This window comes from Numida meleagris, chromosome 5 (assembly GCF_002078875.1).
Source record: "Numida meleagris isolate 19003 breed g44 Domestic line chromosome 5, NumMel1.0, whole genome shotgun sequence".
In the NCBI taxonomy this organism is placed as follows: domain Eukaryota; kingdom Metazoa; phylum Chordata; class Aves; order Galliformes; family Numididae; genus Numida; species Numida meleagris.
In genome coordinates, this window is record NC_034413.1 from 67,471,099 (window position 1) to 67,497,972 (window position 26,874).

The 26,874-nt window shown below is 37.3% G+C and overlaps 1 protein-coding gene across 3 annotated transcripts in view; it reads left to right on the plus strand.

Annotated features, from left to right (window-relative positions):
- Window positions 1-26,874, plus strand: part of ARHGAP15 (Rho GTPase activating protein 15) — a 317,669-nt gene that overhangs the window by 34,550 nt on the left and 256,245 nt on the right. For all 3 annotated transcript variants that reach the window (XM_021399416.1, XM_021399417.1, XM_021399415.1), the window contains exons 3-6: window positions 9,697-9,771; window positions 13,795-13,856; window positions 18,879-18,966; window positions 24,676-24,765. In XM_021399416.1, the coding sequence (XP_021255091.1) occupies window positions 9,697-9,771; window positions 13,795-13,856; window positions 18,879-18,966; window positions 24,676-24,765 (315 nt within the window). The remainder of the gene's footprint in view (window positions 1-9,696; window positions 9,772-13,794; window positions 13,857-18,878; window positions 18,967-24,675; window positions 24,766-26,874) is intronic.

The following is a 26,874-nucleotide window of genomic DNA, read 5'->3' on the forward strand; positions in this document are numbered from 1 at the left end:
ACTTCATTCTTTGTTCTACTGCAGTGTACTTTAGTCCTCTGAACAACGTTAGTAAGTAATACTGACTTCTTTGGAGAGAGATTACAGTTTTTGATTATATGAGAGACTAATGTGAGCCAGGAGAGGAGGGGAAAGCATTCACAAGCTTACTCAAGTTATTAGTGCAAAGGGAAAGGGGAGCAGGTGGCAAGTGAGATGGCCATCTAGATATTAGCAAGCTGACAGGTATCCAAGTGATTCTGTGCTACAGCCTCTCATTTTGATCTCTGAATAGTTTTTATTAACATTTAATTATGAGATTTTCACCTGTGACTTGTGTTTGAAGATGTTCCTTCCAATCTCATTAAAAATATACTTTGCAAAAATTCCTGTTCTGACCAAAACAATGGGCTTTCCATTGTAAAAGCCAGAGTTTTATGCCTGGATTGCCTGGAATCAGCAATCTTAAAGATAGAAAAAGAGGTTATTTCACTGTGGTGATTTTTTCCCTTTGCAATAGAGAAGATGAAATAAGTTTGGAAATCAGAGCAGAGAAAAATGCTTTTTTTCTTCTGTTTGGGTTCCTTGATTTTGTCACTGGACGTTCATACCAATGTCTCTGGCTTGCATTCCATATAAATCTAATTTTATTTGGGAGCCAGGACTTTTTCGGCACCGCTCCTATGAAACTTGGATACAACAATTTGAAAATATGTCCGGACCAAAACAGATCAAGGAGTCACACATGACTGATTCGGCGGAGCATACTCACAGACAAGACGGATGTCTCTGCACAGCAAACAGTTCTCTAGGGTAGGGAGAGCACTCTCAAATCCAGTCACCCCAGAATAAACTCTAAGTTAGACACAGTCTAAATGTGCCTTCCAGCACAGGCTTCCACTGCTGAATAGATGAGAGCCTTAAGCCAGGCAGCGGATCCAGCCATGCCGCTGCTTTTATCTCTCTTTTCAGCCTTCTAGCAAGTGTTTTAAAACATTAAAGCAGTGTTGGGGTGCACTCTGCAAGGGGAAGGGAGAGCAAGGGGGTGGGGAAAGGCTTGTTAGAATAATTCTGTGTATGTGTTTCATTGGGACACATTGCAACTCATTTTATTAATTTTCCATGAGTGTTACTAAGTGATAGTTCACTTGCCAGAGCCTTGGAAGAAACTGGGAGTCCTGGAAGACTCTGTTGGACATGTTTGCTACTGGGATCCCTGTGGTTTTCTTCTTTCTTTTAAAAGTTTCAGTCATCTAATCAAAGAACAGAAACTCTGATGACTTTCTTACAGTGTAAAAAGGACAGCAAAAGTTTTGAATGGTCTGTAAAAATGACATGGGTTTTATAAGTACTTAAAGCTTGTTCAGATATCTTCAGTTGAAACGTGAATAAAGCATATTCTTTTAGGATAATTAACAAAAATATCATTTTTAGAGCAGTTTACTAATTAAAGTAATAAAGTTAGGTTTTAATTTTTTCTCTTAAAATATCTCTGGGGAAGAAATATTCTGAATTTAATATTATTACTTTGTTCTAAAATATCTTCAGTAAGGTTGGCTATTGGACACTGAAAACCCCCAAAGACAGAAGCTTTTCAACTCTACTAACTTTTATTTAGAAAAAAAAGAGTCCCTTGTAAGTAAGGTTTCCTCTGTTATTATTGGTCAGGGCAATAGCATGAATTAAAATGGATATTTATTAAAAAGACTTTTTTTTTTCTTTCTATGCACCTTTACTGGTGCTGTTGTTTTCCAGGGAATATTCTATGAAGTATAGCTGGAATGTGCATTGACAGTAAGCAATTTTAGACAGGTCTGGATTTGACTCTTGTTGCTTTCATTGTGATTTACCTCAGATTTTTCTATACCCTACAGTTACTGAGGGGCATTCAGTGCCCAAAGCAGATTTCAGTGATGGTGTGTTCTGGAAGTAGGCAGCTTAGGGATGCAGTGTCAACTGCCTGGGTATCCCTTCATTGCCATTTGCAACGTAGAGCAATTTTTACACAGGAATCCATGCAATTTCCTTGTATCATTCCTTTCCCCCACCCCGACACCCCATACATTCCTCTCCCCCCCAGCCTTTGTATTTCTGGCACATATACGTCCACAGGTGTTATTAAGTGTAGGGTAGCATGTGGTGTCCATGCTTCAGTGCTATCACAGAGGAAGGACTTCCTACAGGAAAAAAAATGATCACTTTCAGTATTTTGCAGGCTGCCCATCTAAGCCCATCATTGCCTGGCATCTACACACTAAGGGCAAGGATCCAGCGAACTTGTGAGTGGGCACCATGCCATCTGAACAGATGGGCATGGAAGTAGGCAGCCAGTAGACCATGTATGTGCATCAACTGTGGGTGTTGAGGGCAAGATTCCCAGTGGAGAATGTCCAAACAGCTGTCTGGCCTGAGCCAACATGCCTACGACCAAGCAAAAGTGCCATCCCTAAATCCTGCTGAGTTGGATTAACCTTCAAAAATAAAAATTGCTTCTGCAGTAGCATAAGGTGAGTTTTTGACTAGTTTAAATCCGAGAGAAAGAATTAGGCAAACAGGATAAAGACATGCACTAGAGTCTACTTAGAGAGGACTGTGTATTTGTCTGGGAATATTAACAGTATTTTATACAACGGCATTTATAGGGAATATAGTAGCTAATGACTTACAGGAATGTGACATCAATGCTAATTATGCTCTTTCTATTAAGACGGTCCTTTCAGGAGAGGCTGAGCTTTTGAGTGCATTTTGATTGTAGTGTACACGCCGAGTGTGATTTTCTAAAGGCAATTCTTCTGGATGTTTTTGCACAGTTACATCAGTAAGTTTTAATGATTTTTATTTCTTTCCCCTTTGTCTTGAGAACACTATTCTGAGGTGCAGTTTCAGGCCAGAGATGTTGACACATTTGCTGTCTTAGCTGAGTTCCCACATTTCCTGTCTTTATTTCCCTAGGATCTAGAGGGGATGTGAAAAGATAATCTATCATTTTTCTCTGACTGTATTAACGTTGGTATTTACCTTTTATAGACATCTTCAAAGAATGTATTTTTGCAGATGTGAATGTCAAAGGCAAAGAAACTGAAATACTGATGTCAATTTGCATTTCTGTTCCTGCTGTTTTCACTCCTTATTTCCTCTACCATTGGTGCACCGCTTATCCGTAATTTTATTAAAGCATGTGCAGTAGTTAAGGTTAATATATTCTAATAATATGGTAAACCAAAAGCAAGAGCTATATTATCTATAGGAAACTTACCAACATATTTTATAACATAGATTTTAGTGTATAGCTAGATGAATAGTTTCACAGTGTGAATGGTGCTGTATTTGTTACATATTGCAGGCTGTGACACAGAAAAGGGCTGTGCAAAAAAAAGCTTTGCTTTAACTGTTCTTTTCTTGAATCAATGAGTATTGCATTTAATACAATTAGAGCGTATTGAAAATTTGATACCAGGTTCCAGTCTGATTTCCAGTTGGAAAATCTTAGGATTAGATGCTCTGCAGCTGTTGGTCCCTTTGCAATGCTTTGATCCCTAGGTTCATGAATCTGAGCAATCCACAGTCAAGTTTAGAGCAGCCTTAGTATTTCTCTGACTTATACGGATGGTAAGAACCTTTTGTACTGTATCCTCTTCCAGATACAGTTTTGGCAGATCTCCTACTCCTGAAAAGGCTACAAATGAAGCCAACGACATCAGCTGGGACTCCCTCAAAGCAAGGATCAATTGGACAAAATTCAAAGTCCATTTCAGTGGGTAGAGAGGAACAAAGGAGCTCCCACTTAGGGAAAATCTGCTCCTGGGATTCAGCAAGCCATAATAGGGAAAATTACCTAGTGCCTCTTGTAAGCTAATCCTTGGAGTTTAAATATTAGCCCAAACTGGATAAAACAAAGTTAGATTATCCCCCCAAAAATTTTGGAAAAGAAGGTGACATAGTTTTGTAACCAAAATCATGATTATTTATTCTCTGACCACACAGTTCATCCCAACACCAGCTGACATTTACACTGCAAACTGAATAATGAATTTTCTCTTATTTCATGAATGAAGCATCTGAATAAATTGAGGTGTCTCCATAGGAGAAGTACCATGATGCTTATCTACAGCACCTTCTGAAGACAGAGAGCACGCCCAAGTGATTAAATTGCCTTAATATAAAATACCTACCTTCACAGGCTACAATATGAAGGAAGGGCCTCTCACTGTGGAAAAGGTCTATAGGATTCTGATTTATAAGAGAGCAAGAGGTCAAGGGAAGCAAAGCCATTATCATTATTTTCATGGACTCTGGAGATCTGAACTGAATATAGAGGGCAGTGTGCTCAACGGGAGCCATGCAGAGGGAATGCAGCACAATCCTGCTTTCTTTCTTTCTTTCTTTCTTTTTTTTTTTTCCCTGCTGGCTTCATTCTGCAGATTCTGCTAAGAACATGTTGTATGTAACAAACTCAAGACTATAAGGACTATGAAGTGGTTTTCTTATTAAATGATGCATAGAGAGTTTATCTGGTCTGTAAGAGGAGCACAAAGGCTCTATCCGTGCAAGTTCCAGTCACCTGCATCGTAATGAATTTTCAGAGGCTTGGGGGTGGAGAGGGGGAGCAAGGAGTGAAGGAGGGCTGGTGAGAGGAGTGAAACTGCACATTATGCCCATCTCTCCCTGAAAGCCTCAGGAAAAATGAAAACAAAAAAAAAAGCGGTGCATGCTAACATTGAGTTACATGAGTTACATTGCCTTATAGTCTCTGTTACTTTTTTTCCTCTGAACAAATCTCTTTGGACAAGCAAGGAGAAAATCCCCTGTTATCACTGTAATGTCAGCCTTTGGAGGACAGTGGTAGGAGGACTCCAGAGCAAGCCAGGAGGAACACAGCTATGGGCAAGGAGCAGCGGGGACATGGGAAGATTTCCCCAGGGCTAAACAGGCTCCAATGCACCGAGAACATCTGTACCAGAGGTCAGGTGTGAAGGGGATTACTTTTTACTTCTTGAGGATGGATAGAAAACCCTTGCCTGCTGACATGACAAAGAAGGATCTCCAAGAAGGAAGCCCCATGGGATGTTCTTACTGCCTTTCACAGGAGAAGAGAAACCTTATCATCAGCTGTTTACAGATAATTTCTGTAGATAATGAGAAACATGCTATCATGGTTGAAAGTGGTTCTTCAAAACAAATCACTTGAAGCACAGCAGCGAATGAAATGTTACAGGACTTTCCTTTCCCTTGCCTATAGCCAAGGTGTCTTTCAAGAGATGGGGCTATTAAGAAATGCTACAATAGGTTTTCATTAATTTTCTCTTTCTAAACAATTATGAGCTGTCACTACCATATCGGAGTGACAGGGAATGAAATGACCACAGGCATCACTAAATCAGGTATCACCCCTCCTCTGTTGAGGGAATGGTTTTCACAAAAGTTTATGCGACTAGTTTGTACTTTTATTGCAAACTTTAATGCTGCCACCAGTAAGTTCGATCCCATAAAGAATGGAGTGTTCTGGCCCTCATCCAGAAAACCACTTAAGTGTGTTGCAGAGTGCTTTGCTGGATCAAGTCCAGAGCTGAGCAACTCGCAGGAGCAAGTTCTCGTCAGCAGGGGTTTCTCTCTTTTTGGATATTTATGAAGGGGTCTCCATGTTAGTTGATTCCAATGTGGGTAGGATGAAACTAAACAATAGTTAGGCTCCTAAGAAGAAAGGTCCAAGTGTGAACAAAGAGGTGATTTTGGGGTAGACTGCTAAGAAAAACCTCCATGAGAACATTCTCCTTGCTGGAGCAGTACAGTGGCTGGTGGAGAAAAAACAGGTTGATGTCATCTCAGGGTTTCCCATCCAAAGCAGAGCTCTTCTGCACTATTTGTATTTTGTTTGAGCAAGCTATGGTTTTCTCAGTCTGCTGACAGGTGAATTTGTGAGTATATAATCTATGGTTAATAATTTATTCAATAGTCTTGGAAACCACCTATAAAGGTCTTAGAATTTTCTTAATTACTTAGGGATAAGAGTGAATTCAGACCGATGTTTTGGGAAATCATGCAGTCTGTCTGGACCCTTTGAGAGATGCCGGTCAATTTTGTTATGTTTGGGTGAAATCAGACAAAAATATGCTGCTTCTCACTGACCTAGATGAATGAGGTCAGAAATATGCTTATAATAAGAAAAAAAATCCAAATCAGTCGTTCAAGATTCATTTTAAGAAGAATTTTGAAGAGACCTGCAATGAGATAGTGGTGATGAATTCCCACAGAAAGAGGAAGAATTTAAAGAATAAATAGGTACATGAAAAGGAATGGAATTAAACATCAGCTTATGGTATTTTATTTCATTAATGTTAAAGTAGCAGTTGTCAGATGGTTGTCCCTTCACACCGGGATACCAGGCATATCTAATGGAGGCTTTGCTGTTCTAGAAAATATAACGATGGATTAACGTCTAGATGCTGCAATAACTCTGGTAGGAGATGGATACCCTTTAGCTAAGGGGAAGGGAGGGCTGCTGAGGCTGAATTTAACAAAACCAGACTTGCCCACAGACTTGCAAGCGCTCGCAGAGTGGATTTTTAATGCTGCAGGTGACATTGTTGCTGACTGAAGAATGTTCATCAAATCAGAAAACTGCTGATAAGCTGCCTTTCCCAAAAAAGGGGTTTCACAAACTTCTCCTGTAAATCTCTGCCTTTCATCATATCCTGGGAGGTGAGGTAGAGGACTTGTGACAGACATTATTTAGATTTTGCTGCAGTTTCTTCAGATAATTGAACGGAGCTGTAGAGAGAAAAATATCTCAAAACATCTAATTTATGGGCTACCTATTAAAAACTGCAGGAAAGAAGGAAATCAAGCCAATGCTTTCCTTTGAGTATTTGGGTAACTCAAAAACTTATCACTGAGAATTGTTACTTCTCATTTAGACTTTTGGTTTTGGTAAAGGGAAAAACTGATGAGTTTTGAAGAAATGTGAGCTTCTTGACCTAATTATTACTCAGACCCTCTTACTAAGAGCATTTTAACTGTGGATCGAATATTATTATAAAGGAAGTGATACAGCTAACACATTTGGTAGGGTTTGTGAAATATATTTGAGCAAATTGTTTTAAGTCCTCATGGAATTTTATGAAATCTAACTGATTAAAGAATGTTGCTGTTGAGTTTTGTTTCAAGATGTTTTGATTCAGTTTTTCAGAAGGCCCATTCCTAAACTAAAATGCTGGTAGAAATTTTACATTTTCATTAACTTCACTTTTCAGCCAAATATTTGGGGTAGATTTTTCCAGAAGAGCTTGAACTTGGCTTAAGTAACTGTGGATTTTGATTGATTCATTTGAGAGCTCCAGGACTTTCTTGCATGAGATTACACTGCTCACCACTGGGCTACAACACAATTTCTTTCATTATTGTCCTGGAACAGAAACATTTACAATTCAAGCAAAACTGCAGAAGTATCACATTAGATGATCAAGTCAATTCTGTCTCATTGCACATACGCAGTTTTCCTTTTCATTTTTGCTTTGCAGATAGCGAAGAGGTTGACACATAATGTCATCTATACCCGGCATTAAATCTTTTATTAAATCCTTTTATATTTCCTCAATTTTTTAAATTTCTTTTAAATTTTGCTACCTTGAATAACTTGCTAGCACTACTTAAGCAGTACATTTTACAATCTCCTTTTGTCATTTGATTGAGGATGGATTTGATGCCTCCAGTATTATTTCTAGCATGAATCAAATGTGAGCACTTCTTTCATTGTAACGCTCTGATCACTGAGTCTTAAGACCAGACCAAAAGCTCTGATCGGTGCAGCGCACTTCACAAAGTTGCATATAGGGCCCCCAACAGACACGTATGATTCCTGGAGATAACAAGTGAATGTTAAAATAAATGCCATGGAGTAGCAGTGTGTCTTGTTAATTTGGATGAGTGAAGCATATATTTTGGAAAGCATCATGGGGCAATACGCTCTGCTGTATGTTAAAGAATAATTAGAGTGGGGGATCTGGGTAAAAAATGCTTTCTATGATCTAGACCTGAATACTTTAGTAATACGTCTCGTGCACTATAGGACTTTGAGATGCTGGATAGTAAGGATAAAGAAAAAGATAAATTGAATTAATTTATTTTGAATTTATAGACATGCCTCTGCTTGCATTAATATTAAGTTCCATCCAAAATCTAAATGGAAAGACTGTAATCTTAGAAGTTCTCTCAATAGCATCAGCAAATCATTCTTGTTTACCCTACATGCTAATAAAACAGGAACATGACACTCCTGAAAACAAGATTGCAAAATACAGAAAATGTGGTCTGACATTTTTTTTCTCCCCAAAGGAGGGACTGCCACTAACTAAAGTATTTCTTATGAAAGCTCGATTGCTTAAGATGCAGAATATTAAGAGAGAAAAACACTTTAGGACACAGCCATGTCACCAGCTGTTACTCACCCTTAATGAAATTGTTAAGTGATATTCTTCATAAATAGGTCAGAGAAACTTTTGAATTGTGAAGAATGTTTTATCTCTTTCTTTGAAATGTTTGTATTAAATTTAGAACTGGTAATTCATTAAGCTCATTAGCTCTGACTAGGAGAGTAGAGCAATATCTAGGATATAGATTTCAAGGCTTAAATATGTTAGAGCTTACAAATAAACATGAAAGCAATATGTGGAGAAAAAATATGGGATCATAATATGTTTAACTGCTTTTTGAGCGTGGCCCTCTGGATTAATTAAGAACATTTTCTATATTCAGACACTTAAATATAAACAGAATATATTATGACTTTCAGCTAACTCTGTTTTAATAGAGAAAAAGAGAATGCATTATGATGAATACAGTGGAAACTAGTTGAAATTATTTTGTTGTTTGTTCTTTGATTTCAGTTAAAAGATGAGAAAATCACTGGTTTTGAGTAATACCAAATGTAAGCAGTAAAAGTTTTGAAAAAATATGTACATATCTTTTGGTGACCTATTCTTTGTCATAGATTTGTAAAATTCTTTTCAGCATCTGTTCTTTTCAGCAGAAACCCTTGATTTGTGATGCAATTTTTATTTAGTCTTAATAATGTCTGGTGTAATGTAATCCAGTTTTGCAGAGTTAAATAATGGTTTTCTTCTGGAAAAGAGAGAACTGGAGGAAATCAAGGACTCAGGCCTTGGGAACAATTGCAGAATCAGTGTTCAATATTGCTGCAGCCTTCTAGACATGGAGAGTTTAGAAATAGCCTTTAAGCAGTTAAAACATAAGACATATTCCATCCTCATTCCCAAATGTGTTTGAATTTCTTCAGTGACTTGCTTTGTAGTCTCGAGGTTACAATTAGCACCTTCCCCTTTCCTGTAAAATGGGTGTAGGAGTGCCTAACCAGATAGATTCTTGATGGAAAAGTCTCAATTTCAAACAATTTTTATCAGTTGCTCAAGTTTTAACTTACTTTGCCAATGTCACATCACAAAAAAAAAAAAAACACATTTATGATAAAGACCTTCAGGATTTAGTAGCTCTGCCCTTCCAATATCCAGGAAGGTTACCAAATACTGTGGTAAAATCAGTTTTCACAGAAAATCTGTACTAAAAGAAGCCAGGTTTCCAAAACTACATCAAATACGTGCTGAACATACCTAGTAACTATATTTGTTTGTTTGTCTTCACCTGTATGTATTTGAATCCTCTTTGGAATTAAATCCTTGATTTTTTTTCGTTACTTTATTTTAGATAAATCGTCACAGAAGAAATCATTCCCAACATAACTTAACGCTTGCAGACATCATTAGTACACCGGACCACACGGTAAGAAATTGCTTTACAGAACTGATAAATCATTCTTGTTCTTTAGAAGCTTACAATGTAAATATTGCACATTTTACGTTTTACTAAGGAATAAATACATGAGGTTTCGGATGCCTCAAGATGTTAAGGGATTTAAAGGACTTTGATTAATCAATAAAAAGAATAATATTCAAAGATACAAAGCAATTTGTATGGCTTGACTTTGCTGTAACTCAGTTGTACTAGACTATTTCATCAGTATTAATAGTATAAAGGAATGTAACCATGTCTTTGTCCATACAAAGATGGTTTTCATACTAATATTAATATTAATTTTCTTAAATAAAAGTGAACACTAAATTTACCACAATTTTCATGAAACTAAAAGGATCTAGGGGGAATGAAAAGGGAAGAGGATTCTTTTTTTTTCTTTTTTTTTTTTTTTTACTGAAAAGAAAATGAATATTCAAATACAGATTAATCAAACAAATAGTACTTTTACATATATGAACTTCTTAGGATTAGGTAGGTTCAGAAGCTTGTCATTCTTCTAATTAAGAAAATTATGGAACCTGTATGTGATCTAGAGATAATTAGTTTCTTACATTCTTCCTAATGTTTGTTCATTAGGTAGAAACTCAAATATTCATACAGACATATTTTAATCTTTTTTTCTAAATAACAAATTAAAAAGAAACAACAGCAACAAAATCGCAGAACTATTCATTGTTCTTCTTTCTACGTTAATTCTTTCAGGGCATTTTGGGCTATATTCTAAACCTTCCATATGTCAAAAAGGTGCAGAAGGGGCAACATCTTAACAAGAAATGATGATATTTATTGAGACAGGAAAAAAAACAGAGCATATCATTAAGATATATTTGGTATTCTTTTTAATCTAATGTCATCCATTTAAAATAGAATTGAAAGTAGATCCTGAGCCATCATGGAAGTATTTCCTTCCAAATCTGTACATGGAAAAAGGGATATTAACAGATGTTAAACAAGGAAAATATAGCTCCCTGAACAGAGATTATATAAATATTGGGGTCATCCTTGAAATCATTTATTTGTCTTGGTGATAAAGAAATTTTGTAATTCCATAAATACACTGTATGCTAATTACAGAGAACACTGTACACGTTATTGAATAATAAAGACTATGCTTATTTGCTTAGTGACAGCACCTGTACTAAATTAATTAAACCAATATAGATATAACTTCCTTTAACACAGAGAGGTCTCATGAATATCTCGCATTTTGGATATCTTATCTGCCCCACATTTGCTAGTGGATTTGATATTCTAGCTCAAGACCATTACATAGAAAATATGATTGAGCACCAATATTGTCATCTGGAAACACATCCAATTTTTAACTTCCCAAAATGTGAGAACAGAGGTGATTCAAATCCACTGTTGAAAATCACATTCGCCTTTAGTTTTGGATTGGTTAAAATAACAGTCTGGAAAGAGTGTTGGTAAACTTTGAAAGGATGAAATGTTGGGTCTGATTCAGAGAAGCAATCAACAGCTTGAATGGTTAGCCAATGCTCCTCCCAATTTCTGTTTCCAGATGGATAGAAATATTAAAAGAATAACCTTTCTCATATGTTATTTGGCATCTCTGGTCCTGGCCAAGCACCAGAAGTTTTATGCTACAAAAATGAACGGTTAGGAGGGGAGGACACTTTTTCCAAAGATGTTAAATAAGTGTATTAAAAAAAAAAAAAAAAGTAGATGGACCTGAGGATTAAGTCTTATTTTAGTTCTAATAATTCACCCATCCATCACTAGATAAATAGTGACATGACTCTGCACAATAATCCTTATACACTTTCTCTCTGGATTTTCTATGGCAATGATATGCATGACAGGAATTTGCATGAGATAAGTACAAATTAGAGAAAATTCACACACTAATCTCCATGTACACATTTGAGAATATCACCTGAATAATTGTCCACAGACCTTTTAATCAGTACAGATATGTGCACAGTATATATTTCAGTATATGCTACAGTATAAGCAACAAACAAAATCTGTGGTGATAGTTAAATGTATTATACTGTTAATAGCATGGTATTTTGTACAATTAAAATAAAAGGTATGCTTGATTTAAAAATCCTTATGTTGCAGGTCAAAGCATGTTTTATTGCCACTTAGTAGCTTTGCAGATGAAAAAAATTCTACTGAAATTGGTACAAAATCATCTCATGATGAAATTTCCTATAAGGCCATGTGGAGTTACTAATACTCCAGTCAGGCACTGACTCAGCAGTGTTTGAAAGTGAAAGCAGGCCCACTCTGAATCATTGTTATGCTCTTTGAAACACTGAGGTGTCCCTGTGTTCTCTTTCTCCATTACTGACATAGTAAGAACATCCTTAACTAATGAGATGGCAAGTCAGTGGGGTTAGTTGAATAATTTTTTTTTTCTTTTAGTTTTTCTTAATGCAAATTTACATAGCCCTCTAAAATATTCCAAAGCCTATATCACGGCTTCATAAGGATTGTTTCAGCAGATTGTACAGAGAGTATGACCAAGTGCCTCTTATTTTTGTTGTTTTAGAGTGTACACAGAGCTGTGGAGGACCACAAATTGAAAGGGAGAAATAAAAATGAAGAACAAGTCTAGGATTCATTTATAGTATTCCAAAACTCTAACACAACATAGATACTGTACAATCTGGTGCCAAAGCCTTGTGTGTATCAACATTTTGTAGCCTGTTCTGACACAGAAAAGGGATCACATTTCAGAAACTGTGTAGTGGAAATGCTAAGTCACAGCTTTAAGCAGTGATTGAACACCTGGTAGGAAGGCAGGGCCAACTCAGGGGAGCTCAGGTGCAAGCAATGTACCTGAGTGATTGGAAGGGGTGGAGCCAGGATCCACTTTCTTTCCAGACCTCATTTGAGGGTTGGCAGTGGAGGCAAGGGTATCTTTCTGGAGATCCTTGTGTTTCTGAGGCCTTCTGAAGGTAAGCATCTTCTTTCCTTTATTTTTATATGTGCCACTGCTGTGTCTGAGTGGATCCTCGCTCGCTGCAGCCTGGGATCTTGATGCTCTGCTGTGCTTTTCATCAGGCTACAAACTGTAATAGCAAAGCAGGGGATCTGTGAAGGTGATATCAGATTGCTGGTATCGCATACTGCTTTGTGTAGGCAATAGCTAAGGACTTTGCCTTCTTGGATGTATTTTGGAAAAATGCACATCACAGCTGTGATTTCCTCTGTTTATAATTCCAGTCGTAGCTTTTATGTTGAGAATTGACCAACCATTCAATGTGGTTTTCTGCATTGTAGCATGAGGTCGTTTAGTTCAGCTGGGAACTTGAAGACAATTTTCCCTGCACACGTTCGCACATGCTCCAGTGAAGTGTGACCTTTTAAAAGCTGTGAGGGGTGAGATCCTCAATACTATAGTTCATCTGAAAGGCAGCATGCCACTTAAAAGCACAATGTCTTCTAGCATCTTCAGTGAGCTCTGTTTTAGTACTAACTCAAAGCAAAATGTGGCACCTATTGAGGCAATGGGATTTTTCCTGTTGTACACGTATTTGGCATTGCTCTGACATTGGTTGGCCCTAAAGAGAATTGTCTTTAGCCTATAAGAATCAAGAATTGTTTACAGAAGTACAGTGCTTCATAGTAACAGCTTCATAATAGCTATTAAGGAAACATAAACTTTTACAACTCAGTAAATTGTCATTGAATATATTTATAGTATATTTTAAACTATTTTTTTCTTATAGCCAGAAACTCCACGTGCATTAGTATAAGTTTCTGCTAACTCAACCAATAAGGTATTATCATGAGCTTTTTTTCCAGGTTAATTCTGTGTACTAATTGTCCTTGTAAGTCTTCTGAAAATATGCAAGCAAACTGACTGTAACAGGACAAATAGGTGACTAAAGTGAGAATTTATGATAAAATGTCCCTGTAGTAGATTAGTTAGTTGCAGACTCTTATGTGTGTACTAACTAAATGGATACATTAACCTGAGTAAATGATATGGTTATGATCTATTTTTCTTTCTTGTAGGTGGTGGAGAAAGAAGGATATCTTCTGAAAGCTAAAATAGCAGACGGTGGCAAGAAATTAAGGTATTATATGTGAATGTTACAGAACTTATCAGTTGTAAACACATATCCAGTCTGAATTTTAAGCATGTATAGCTATTATTGTGGCTTATAGCCCAAATGACTTTATTTCAGCATTAACCCAATGTGTGATCAGCTTTTGGAGTGTTACAATCTCAGAATGCAAGCAACAGCATCTAGCAGGCTGATTACATGTGATGAGCATGTGTTATATACATATTAAAGACAACCTTAACGCACCATGCAAACTAGTAATATATCTTCAAGTGGGAAAATTTTAGGTGTTGTGTGCTTGAGGAGTCAAAGATGGGATGTAGGAATGGTGAATGAGATGTAGGATGTGCTGATGCCATGGGAGTGCCTAGGCAAGATTATCAACAGCAGTCAGCATTTATTCACTTAACGCTATTTCTGCTAAAAACAATATGATATTAGCTCTTTATGGAAATATTTGCTATCATTTGTTGCATCTAAATCCCCATAAGGTGGTAGTAGTGACGTGATGTGATCAGTATCTTGTACTTTACCAATGGTCATTAGAGAGTAACATGAAATATTAAATATTCTGCCTGGAAAAATAAGTTATTGTACACACAATGATAAACTGTATTGATCTTGGAATTTTTTAATTTCTTTAAAATAAGACTGGATGTCACCATGTCCATTGAGCCCTTTACTTCAAATTAGAACTTTGTTTACACTTGGCCAAATCGTCTGCTACTGGGTACCCTGCAGATGGCAACATGGTAGAGACTGGCGTCACTTGCACTTTGGGAGAAGGGACCAAAGCAAGTAGTACTTTATACCTCACCTGTACCAAAGCTTCTGCAGGCTGAGTGCAGGATGGCATGACCTGCAAACAAGGCCAGACCTGAAAGGAGCATTAACTTCCCAGTGAGATCTGGTGCCTATAGAGACCCTTAGCGCAAAACATCCCCACAGCTTGGTATTGCACATCAGTTTGCCGTGGGCAAAGGGAAGAGGCAACCTAGCATGACCACTACTGTTTTAAACAGTACTGAATGATCTCATATCTTGCAAAAAAGCCTTAGAAATTGCAAGCAGCACTGAAGCTATAATGTGCTGCCATCAGGTGTTCGTTTGACAGAATGCAAATGCAGCAGCAGCCCTCGAGTTGGACTCATTTCAGCGTCAGCGTGGTTGGCTTTCAGGAGCTGTCTGTGTTTCAACAATAAGTTTAATGTCATGGATACAGATGGATTCAAACAATACATTTGTTAAATCTATCTGGGTCTTCTCTGTGTACTGATATTTGAGTCTTTATACAGACCAAGTATGGGTAGTGATGATTTATCTACTTTGTGTACACTTTGGCAGATTCCTCCTTTCACTTCCCTAAACTTGTTAACCTCCAGTCGACGAACTTATTCAATAACCTTAGTGCCTTGTGGAGAAAAAAACCTAAAATATTGTAAATGAACTTTTCTAAAGAAACTGAAATTCTTAGGTCACTGCTCATATAGGAGGAAATACAGCATCCCCAACTGTGGTTTTTTTTTTTTTTTAAAAAGACTAATACACCTTAAGGAATTTGTTTGTTCCTTTTAAATCTGATGAATAAAGTCATAAAATAGAAAACGTATGTCTCAGATTGTCCGTATACTTTTTAGGTCACAAAAGAAGTGGAGTTTTGATTTCAAAATGTAATTTTTAAAATGAAACAACCATAGTATAAAAAGATTGGGGAATGTGGATTTAGAGGAAAAAAAACTCTTATAGATATCGTAGTGGATTTCATATGCATTCTCATCACTAATACACTTCCTGTAGTCTCCTCCCAAAACACTAAATTTCCTTTTCTCTCATGGGATTAAAGCATTTTTCCCCTTAAAATTCAGAACGAAGCTTAGGTAAAATCTCTTAGCCAACTTTTTTTTTTTTAAGAGATGCTTTGTAAAGGTAAGTAAAAGAGCATTTGCTCCCATAAGGGCATCTGGTGAAGGACCTTTTCCAATGTGGCAACGGGTAATAAGAAAGGTAGGCAGTGATGGGAACCAAGTCTGGTCAGTCACAATAATTGATGAGGGCGTGCTGGAAGCAGGCTTATCTGGTTGAGGACTTCTAAGAGATAACAGCCAGAAAAAATCTTGGTCAGTTGTACTAATTGCTAAGGAAAGAGACAGCATGTGGGGTGTTGATTCAAGCACATTGTCAGGGTGAGGCTCTCTGAATTGTGAAAATAGAAAGAAAAGAAGGGAAAACAATGAGCAAAATGCTGAGACACAGACTTGACAAAGCAAGAATTGAGACAATGACAAGATGAGAACTTTCCAGTCACACAAACTGATAGGTTATCAAACTACAGGTGCCACTTCTGTGAAGATCAGCCTGGATTTTGCAGAAGGTGTGATCTGAGGGACACCATCCTGGGAAGATGTAGGAACTGCAGAGATCTGCAAACTCACGGGGGTGTGCATGGGAAAGAGGTGAAGGAGGGCAAAAAGTACAAAAGGGCCTGCTGCTTGTAGGGTGAGGCCAGGCAGTACACACATCTGGCTGAGCCTTGAATCTGATCGCCACAATCTGTCCTACGAGCTCTTCATGTATTCCTACTCCTTTCTGTGTGAAAGGCTACATGCTAGCTCCTGATGAGATCGGTACACGTGTGTGCAGGTGAAACTGGTGGCAGCTACTGGAGCTGGGCCAAGGGCACAGGCCTGCAGGTTCTGGTGCCAGCTCTTGGGGTCCCAGCACCGGCAGCTGGTGGGACCGTAGCTCTCTGCATCTGAAATGGTCCTACACACTTTGTATTCAGACTGCCAGCTGCTGGAAAACTGGTGTGCCAGCTCCTGCTGCCAAGCCGAGGGTACAGGACCTGCAGCCAGGCCAGAGTGTAGGCCCGCAGCCTGCAATGCCAGCTACTGGAGCCAGTGGGAGTCCCAGTGCGAGGTGCTGGAGTGAGCTCTCCTACTCCCAGTTGCTGGGGTAGGGATGGTGCATGCTTCCAAAGAAGGGATCCTGATATGTCTGCTTTACATTAGTCCTGTGTGTAAGTGCTGCTGGGGCAGATTTTTTTGTCTGGTTTTGTCAGTGTCCTGTGTACGTCTATATATCTCTGAGGTACATGTATAGCTTTGCTATTGGTTGAGCCTGATGTCAAGAATTTGATGTAAGTTGGGTACTGAACCTAGGCTGCGTACTAAGGATTTCAGTCCCTTAGTAATCAATAATTACCCAGTATATCCACCTCATAGGAAAGTCTGTTTAAATCAGCACACAGCAGGCTTGGCTGCTTACTTGCAAGACCTTTTATGAGTAGGGAGAATGAAAGAAGGAATTAAGAACTGAAGCTGTGCTTACCACTAGACAACTTGTACTCATTGCTTTGATGGTGATTGTTAGCTACAGCACTTGTTTCACAAGGACACTGTAAAAAATAATTAGTTGAGGTTGAAGTGTTCTTAATGCCAATATGCACAGTCCTCAGCTGTGAACAGAACATAGTTCACTTTAGCCATGGATACAACTTTATAGTTGTAATAAACTTAGTTGGAAATTTCAAAGTGACTTACAAACACAGGGGGAAAATATATGCCCCCTGTCAGGTATTTTTCTTAGTCTCTTTATTTTTTTTTTCTCCCTTAACATAGCACTAAAAGTGCAGTCCTATTTTCTTCAAATGCATTCTTCTAATTCATTGAGAGTTTTTGTTTGTTTTCCCCAGTGTTTCCACCTGTTGGATGTATTTTGGGGATGAACTTTATATCATGCTGGGTGAAATCCTGGCCACACCAAAATGAGCAGAAGTTCTGCTAAAGTCAGTGGAATTAGGGCTTCACCTGTAAGACTGGTTATGCTCCACTGTATTAAATAGGAAGATAATTAAAAGAAAAACAGCTTATTATTGTGCTTGATGCTCAGTTTTATGCCATATCGAATGCAGCTGAGCTTTGAGGTGAATCTGGAAGTGAACAGCCCAGGTAAAACCAGCTCCACAAAGACCAATTTTGCTAGAATTAAAAATGAATGTGTTTGACTTAGTTAGAGATACATGAATAATGGGAGCTCAAAGAGACTAGGGAAGACAGAACAAAGAGGAAAAATACTTTAATGCCTATGATGTCCACAGTCAACTTCCTCCTTTTAAGGCACCACAGCATGTTGGTGAAACAACCTGTTTGTCACATACATATTCAAGTCTGTTCTAAAACGTTAAGATTTGCAATGTATGTTCACATAAAGCAAACAGACAAGTCATGAGCGTTCCTGTAAATAACAAATGATATGACCCCAAAATCAGGGAGTCAAACTTGAGACTTTCATCAAAAATAGATTTCTATCAGGCCAGATGCATTTGTTTATGATTATATGGTGGTTTGAAACATCACATTATATGTAATATATATAATATAATTTCTTTGTGAGTTGATTATAATGTTCTTCTATGCAGGGAGACACCATTTCACTTATCCATGTGTTTTTTGGTTTCTTCTCCCAGGCTCCAGCAGTTTGCCAGCTTTTTAAGCTGTACTGTAACCTCCCAGTGTTTTACAGAAATTTAGATAATAACAATATTTCAGAGAGATTTTTTTTTCAAAACAAAAAATCTACAGGAAAGACAGAAAGTATTTTGGACCTTTCAGAACAGACCCTTTACTGAGCCCATGCAGTTGGATCAAAATTATATTATTTTTTCCTTCTTAGTTCTATTTTAAATAGTAGTTATCAGAAGGGCATAAGCTATCAGAACACTCTTAGCATGCATGAACTTTAAGCACGTGTGAATAATCCCACTGCTTTCCTGTGGTTGAGGCACCTTGGTGGTAGAGGAAGCAGAGAGGTTTTAACATGAGAATGAGGGGAAACAAGGCCTTTGAGCTTTCCTGTTAGGCCACATTCACATCACAATTATGATGGTACAATTTCATCAAACCTAGTGGAAGATTGAATTTAGCTCATTTTTTCTTTCTGACATGTAATATTTAAAAAGCTGCGTCTACAGGTGGAACAGCTCTTACACCCTGCTTGTGTGTCTTGCTAATAATTTTTATTTTATTTTTTAAGGAAAAACTGGTCCACATCTTGGATTGTTCTTACTTCTCGGAAAATGGAATTCTACAAAGAATCCAAACAGCCAGCGCTGGCCAATCTGGTAGGCAATCAGCCATTCAATACGCTCAGCTTCTTTGCAACTGTTACTTTAGCATTAAAAACTTTGCTGCTTATATAAGGCAAGTTCAGACTGAGCTGGCAACCTTCAGAGACCAGAGAGCAGCTGAAGGAAAATGCCTTGATAAACTTTTAATCAGATGTAGAGTATGAGAAGAAATAGGACTTAGCACGTCCTTTATTAAGAGGTGCATTTTGAGAATAATTGCAAAGTGAGACAAATGGTGAGTGACTATCCAGTAATGTGAAGGTAACACTTTAAATTAAGGTGTCATTTATAAATGCTTTATTCTTATTTATGAAAATGATCACTAAATGCAGCTACTTCCTCAAATAATGTATTATAAAGTATGTTATAAAATGCATTAGTAATAAATGCTTAACAGATGATGCGATGAGAATCTGTTGCAAAGGATATTGTGAGACGTAAATTGTATTAAACCATGTATGTGCATCTTTAATACATGAATTTAAGTTATCTACCATCCTATAAAGTGGCTTATACATTAATAAATAATAATAAATTATTTATAAATGGCACCTTAATACAGGGTGTTACCAAAGCAGAAAACACTGTAAGTTAGCAAAGTGATTTTTTATCGTAGTATAAATGTGACATCTACCATATCCCGCTAACCTTCCTGAATATTTCTATGACTCCAGCTAATGCAGCTAATGCAATTTCTGTAGCCTGTAGTTACTACAAAGTGAAATTTGCAGTACCTCTTTATTGTGCCCCAAGGAAAGACCACTGATCTTAGTCTTCGGAGATGTGACAGCCACGTTGTGCAAGCAATAATCGCATGTATCCCTTCAGTGCTAGTTACTGTGGAGTTTGAGCCTACAAACCTGAACGTGGGCAACAAAAGGGGATTTTGGTAAATGTGTGACACTGTGGGCAGCAAAGGGACAAGTTTGACAAAGCCCTATTGTGAAAGGCTCTCAAGGCCTGATCAAACCTGTCATATCTTATTGGCATGATGGGTGGCCACAAAGGTGCTCTCTTTGGCAGGAGTCACAAAGAATAAACTATTTTTTTTCTGTGGCAGGTGATAAAAAACCTTTTTTTTTTTCTTTTTATCTGTATGTTCTTGATCTACTGTTATCTCCTGTCATAAAGTCAGCTTTAAATATCATGTTTTCGTGCCTCACTTTTTTGGAAAGGTGAAGGTAATAGCAATAATATATTAAAGAAAAAAAAAGTGAAATAATAACGAGTGAAGGATGGGATTTGACACTATCTGCTTGTGTTTGTGCTGGTTCAGTTGGAAAATATCATTTTTCTGAAGCCATGAGAACAGTATAGCATAAATTAATGTATTTTTTTCCAAAATTATGTTTACCTTAAATTTGAATTAACTTTTTTTGTAAGTCTAAAATACATCTGTTAAAACAAGTCATATAATTTATTAGCTGTCTTCGACTTCTGCCTGGATGAGTGTTGCTGTCATAGAATCAATGCATTTGGGAAACTAATTCATGCTATGATCAAATTGCAAGTAACAAACTCCAGAATATGTTCTTCCTCAACACAGTGCAAGCTAGATATCAAAGGGATACTTTTGAAGAAACGTTTTTTTTTTTCTTCTCTGAAAGCATCTAAAACTGAAGTCTCTAAGATAAAAACGCATTCATGTTAAATGTTTTTGGTCAAATTATGCATAGAAGGAAGCTTTTGCAAAATGTTTTTGGTACTCATCTGAAGGATCCGATTCAATGAGGTTGTGAGCCACTTGGCTCTAATTCATGGAGTGTGGGCCAAAATGAACACAGGGGCTGCTTAGCTCAGCTCTAGATGCACCTTGTACTTTGTACATTCAGTCTTTCAGTGCCAGCATGGTAAATGCATTCAATTCTATGTTAGATCTGAGCACTGGGTACTCACCAGATGAGTTGAAGGTGCATTTTCTGTCTATTGCATTTAACTTCTATGCAGTTATAAATAAGTCAATTAGACTAAACTTGAAGAAGAAACCTAATCTCTCAACTCAACTTCCTAAGCAGAAATTTCACACTTCTACAGAAACAAAGCTAAGTTAGCATGGTCATTTCACCTGATCAAGCAAATGCGATGTTTATTTCCTTTGTAAACCATTTAACCAGATATAATTTTGAGAGTGGAAAGGAAATCATACAAAGAGGCTTCTTAAGAAATCATTTGTTTACCAATTTCCTTTTAGTTTATTTTAGGAAAAAAAGGAAGTCAACCATTAATTTAATAAAGTAATAGAAGCAATGCTCATTTGCTATGGTAAGAAATATAACGAAGCATTTTTATTGTTGGCAGGAAAATTGTGACTTAACAAAAAGATTGCTTTGTATTTAAGATACAAGATAGAAAAAGATTAATTAGATATTTATTTAGTTATTAAATATATGATGTGAAAATTTAAAACAAGACTGCATAATTACAAGAGGAAAATCTCACAATAAAGGCAACTGAAGAGAGGGAAATGATAGTATATTTTAATCATACCTCTTCTGATGATAGGGTAACAATTAGAGGTGACCTAAAATTATATTTACCAAAATCCTTACTTTTCAAACTTAACTAGTCTTTCTGAAAGGTTTTTGTTGTTCACTTGTACAACTGTACTTAGAAGAATCATTGTAAGAACTTTTCTACTGATTTCAATGGGCAAGTCTGAGATTCATAGCTTTCCTGTGAAGGTAGTGATAATATCTAATATTAGAAGTAGTAATAGGGAAAATGACCATTAAAGCACATACAGAGGAGAGATCGGCAATATATGCTTGTTTGCTGAAAATGCAAGTTTGCATCCCATATAGCTAAATCATTGTCTTTTGCTCCTGCTTTGACCATTTGTTGTCATGCTTCAGACACGTTGCTTTTACTGCTCATAAGAATATAGCTTCTTTTTTATTTTAAATTAAGGACACTGTGGTCAAAACAGATCACAGCTCCACTCTTTCTAACCAGCATTAAATTTTATTATCAGTTGGCCTTTCTGACCAAGAAAAACTAGACTGTTTATTTCTGGAGATAGTTTATTCAACAGAGGTTATTTTAACCTCAGGTTATTAGCCCATCTGCAAAGTAATTTAGTGAGTGAAAATGCTGCTGAAATCCATATTCATGTTGCGGAAGATTTCATTGCAGCAGACACTTGTATCAATTTACAGCATAACTCCCTCCAACAATACTGATATAACGTAATTGCTCTGACTGCAAAACACAAAGCAAGGACATGGAGTGCTCAGGCTTTCACGTTAACCTTAGTTTACTCTCTTGCAGTGTCTCTGAGTAAAACAGACAATATGTAACAGGACAACGTTTAGGCCAGAATGAATTTCTAGGCTTTTTTCCTGAGTACGGTATAGAGTGAAGCAGGAGTCATTAGTCCCCATTGCACAGAGCTCCATGGGTGCTGCTGAAGGGCTGGCATACTCAACCAGAACTGCAGGATCTGAATGATTTTCCATGCAGTTTTAATCAGAGGCTTCATATACTATAGCATATTCATGAGTCTTGTGAGGTGTTCACAGACACCTCCTATCCTGTAGTGATCAGAACTGCCAAGTTCTCCAACAGAGAAGTTTTTGAGTTGTTTGCACACAGCAGAAGTGTGTTCATCTTTTTAAGACCCTGAGTTTGACTCCTTTCTGGAAAGGGAGATGCACATCCTTACCTTTTTCTTGTACTTATTACAGAACTGGAGCAGTAAACAAACTCCAGTTTAAAACAACAATAAAACTAACTATATACACTTGAACACACAGAGGGCTCCAAGCTTCTACCACTGCCTGCAGTTTTGTACAATCATAGAAATTAAAGATGGTAAAATCCTCTGGGGTTCACCATTCCATCTTGTAAAACTTCCACCAACGGATGTGCGTTCCACTGTTACTCTCTCTTTACCATGAAATGCCACGACACTCTGTAGCCCGGCATCCTTCATCATCAAGAAGCTATTTCCTGGTTCTTTGTCTACTCTTGAATTGCTTCTTCTCAGTTCATCATATGCTTCCGAAATTACTCTGCTTTTTCTGTTGATTAAATAAAGCTGCCTTCTTTGTTCAAGTATTTGCAGACTCCACGTTGCATTTTGGTTGGTTGGTTGGCTTTTGTTTACAAAGAAACCCATCTGACCTACCTTTATGAGGCTGTGTTGTGTGCGGGGAGGGTTACAGAGCTGCTCATCTGGTCGTCCCATGAGTTACTGGGGAGGAAGCATTCCTCAGGTATCTCCTGGCTAAGAACAGTGAGATACTATGATATTTGCTTTTGTTAATAGTGATGCTTTTTACTTGGTCACTTCCTCCTTACAAATATTAACTCATAAAATTTCACAACATCTTTGTAAAATTAAGTATCAATACTGTTGTTTTGATCTGCTATTAGAATTTAGGAAAGTTAAGCTCTTGTCAGAGACCAGACAGGAAGTCTGAGGCAGAGCTGGGGAAAAAGTCCAAACCCTCCTCTTCCAGTGGTTTAGCCACAAGAACATCTTTCTGCTTTGAATAACATATTTTTTCTGTAAAGAAAAATAATAATAAAAAGGAACAAAGGTACGCTAGACCCTCAGTTTTAGAGGAATTGAACCACGGTAGTCTTATGGTTTGGCAAATAGAGACCATAATTACAACTCCAGTACGGAGAAATGCCTGAAATTATGACTGACTGCAAATTATCTGACCAGGATTTCTTACTTTGTTTCTTTTAACCTAAATAGATCCTTTTCCACCCATCTCAAAAGCATCCTGCAGAACACGGATTATTTTTAGCCTTTAATAACAACATCAGAGAAATTCAGTTCTCAGTGTTTGGAAAACTGATGATGTGGTTGATGCCGCACTGGCCATTGCAACGTCTATTAAGTTACCAATACTATTTTTTTTTTTCTTAAGGTAAAATGTCATAAGAATAATGGAGTAAGTTTAGTAACCTAGTCTACAAAGGCTACTCTGAATGACAAGGGTTTTGCCAAAACTGCTTCACAGGCAGTGGGGAAGAAGCTTAGATGGTGAATGAGTATTATTATGCTGTGCTTTACGCTAACTTCCCAGAACATAAATGATACAGGCAAAAAAAAAAAAAAAAAAAGTCTGTTCATTGAATTATTTTCATCCATATGGAGGAGCTGGGGAGGCAGAACTATGTTGCTCAGGGATGCACAAACTGACATCGAAGTAACGCTACATGAAGCTACCCTTAAGTGTTGAGCTCTCTCTGGGTGTCACACATGTCCTTGAAGCTTTCATTTTTTTTAGAGCTCGAAATGATAATTTGTTTGGAGAAAGGAGATAGCTTGTCTTACAGACACAATGTACATCCTTGTCTACTTTCTGTCCTTTCCAGCTTTATCAGTTTCAATTTGCAGTTGGAAAATCCACAAAGCATTAGCTTGAAATGTAATGGCTTTGCATGAGGTTTTGAAAAGTAAGCAATTAGAAAACTCTGGTCAATGTGTATGCATTTGTGTTTTGATCCATTGTATATTAGATGTTTTTATTTTTTAACCATCTAACTACATTTAAAATTACGTATGCAACATAAGAACCTTCTTTCTGAGTTATCTAATAGTACCAGGGAACAATGAACTCTTTTGCATAATACCAGAATCTTCACAGAAATAATCTTTCACTTGAACTCGACCTATTCTTAATTTCTATGATCTCATCCATTTGTGGAAAATCAGGTCATATTCATGGTTAATTTCTTCTTTTGCAGAAACCGGGATATAAACCTGAGTGTGTGGATTTGTGTGGTGCTCACATTGAGTGGACCCCAGAGAAATCCAGCAGAAAGAATGTCTTTCAGGTAAGAAGCGATGCATGCATTTCAGTGTTCGAGTATGAATTCTGTTCAGCTAAGAGTTAGGATTTATTTCCTTGGTTTTAAGAACTGGAGTCTGATTTAATACAGCATTTTTCCTACTAATATAGGAGTGTAACATTTTATCAAGCGTTGGTTTACTATTTTTCTAAGGGAAGGATTTCTGATGACTGAGTTTCCTAAACACTTGAGAACCTGTTGATTTATTGATTAATGCTCTATATTCAATTTGTTTTTAAAACTTAGTAGGTAATTGCTTTGAGTTCAGGCCTAGAATCTTGACCCAAAAGACTTCCATAAACACAACTTCTTCAAACTGCTTATACAAGCATTGCTCCAACACAGTGCGGTTACTCTGTTTATTTTTATTACTGTTCAGGGTGCTCAGATGGTGATGACCCAGGTTCATTTCTGGTGGGGGAGTGGAGCCTGGTATAAGCTTGCCTCTGTCAAGACCAGCATAGAAATACATATATTTCTCACAGGTCTATTCTTCATTGATGGAAAATAATATTATTTAATTACTACATCTAAATCTGTTGAACTGAAAGGTAGGACCAAGGCCTTAGAAGATGAAAGGATGAGAAGAGTGTTATTGTAAGGTTAACACTCTGGGATCTAGAAGCCAAAAGAGTTTAAGGTAATATTTTCAGGTTTTGGACATAATCCAGTTCCTGTGAATATCGCTAGAAAGATTTTATTTTTTGTTTCACTGGAAGTTGTGTCAAGTCACATCAAAATATTATTCTCTACGAATTGAGTTGTTTCCCAGAGTTCTAACATTAAGATTTTTTTTTTTAAACAATATTAACAATAAGGGGAAGAGAGACATAGAAGCAAACATGCTAGGGTCAAGATACTGCTAGTTATTGGATAGTCCTTCTGCATCATCACCAAGTGAAACTGTACCTGGCTCTGGGATTTAACCATTACACTCAGAAACCCCCAGGGGATCATACATATCTTGTTGAGAAGAAACCTCTTTGGCTCAGAGTGTTACAGAGTTTTTCAAGGTTTGTTTTCCTAGACATCTTTCCAAAGTGCATGCAATATTTAGAAATATGCCTCATCTCCGAGACAGACTTATGCTTCTGTACCCCCCACATCCTTCAGGTTGTCTTGAAACAACACTTAGAGGTTTGTCATTTCCTTGGTATTTTTAGAATAAATATTTTGGTTTTGCTGTCAATCTTCTGCTTTTTCACTTCCAGAGTGATTAAGTATAACCTTAGCCTTCAGTCCTGCAACCCCCTGAGCACACTAACAAGTCTTCTGAGCTTCTAGGGTTTACTTCTCTTTTTGCATTAAGCAAAATTTTGAAAATGCATATTGCAGTGGTGATTCTTTGAAGCTAATACTTTTCCAATGCAAAGACAAATGAAGCTCTGTTATTGATTTATCCATACTAGTTGTGTGAAGACTTTGCAATATATTTTCTTCTCACTTCTCTTAGTGTGAGGTGTAACTCCACTGAATCAGAATAATGTGAGAAAGGAAATTCATGTGCTACTGTTTGAACCCATTAAAACATGTCTTCATCAAGCCAATAAGTGAGTGGGAGAGACATTAAGAAGTAAAAGCATGAGAGGAAGGACATATGTTAAGACACATTTTGAAAAGGGATGGAGCATTGTTTAGACAGAGAGCTACAAGAAGATTACACCAGATGGTAAGAGTGAAAGAGGAGAAGGCTTTGGCATCAGCAGTGGTGACATTTTGGGAAGGGAAAGGACTGAAGGAGACTGGTGCTGCATGAACAGAGAGAGTGGGAAGGGGACTAGAGAGAGAGATTTATGAGATAGTCTGGAGGGAATCCAAGGCGAGTTTGAAAGTGAAGAGGTCAGTTTGTACCTGGATAATGAATATTTCAGGAAGCGCTTCTGATGCTCTACCTATTACTGTCGGATAGGAATAGGATTGATAATATATGTCAATTTATTCATAGTTTGTTCAAATGAAAAGAACATGGATGGTTTTATTTTTTGCTGTTGTGGTTTGTTTCTTTCCAACCTAAATATAGATGCATTGCATTAATATTTGATTAAATACATTAACTGACTAACTATGGGAAGATCAGAAATAATTACAGTTTTA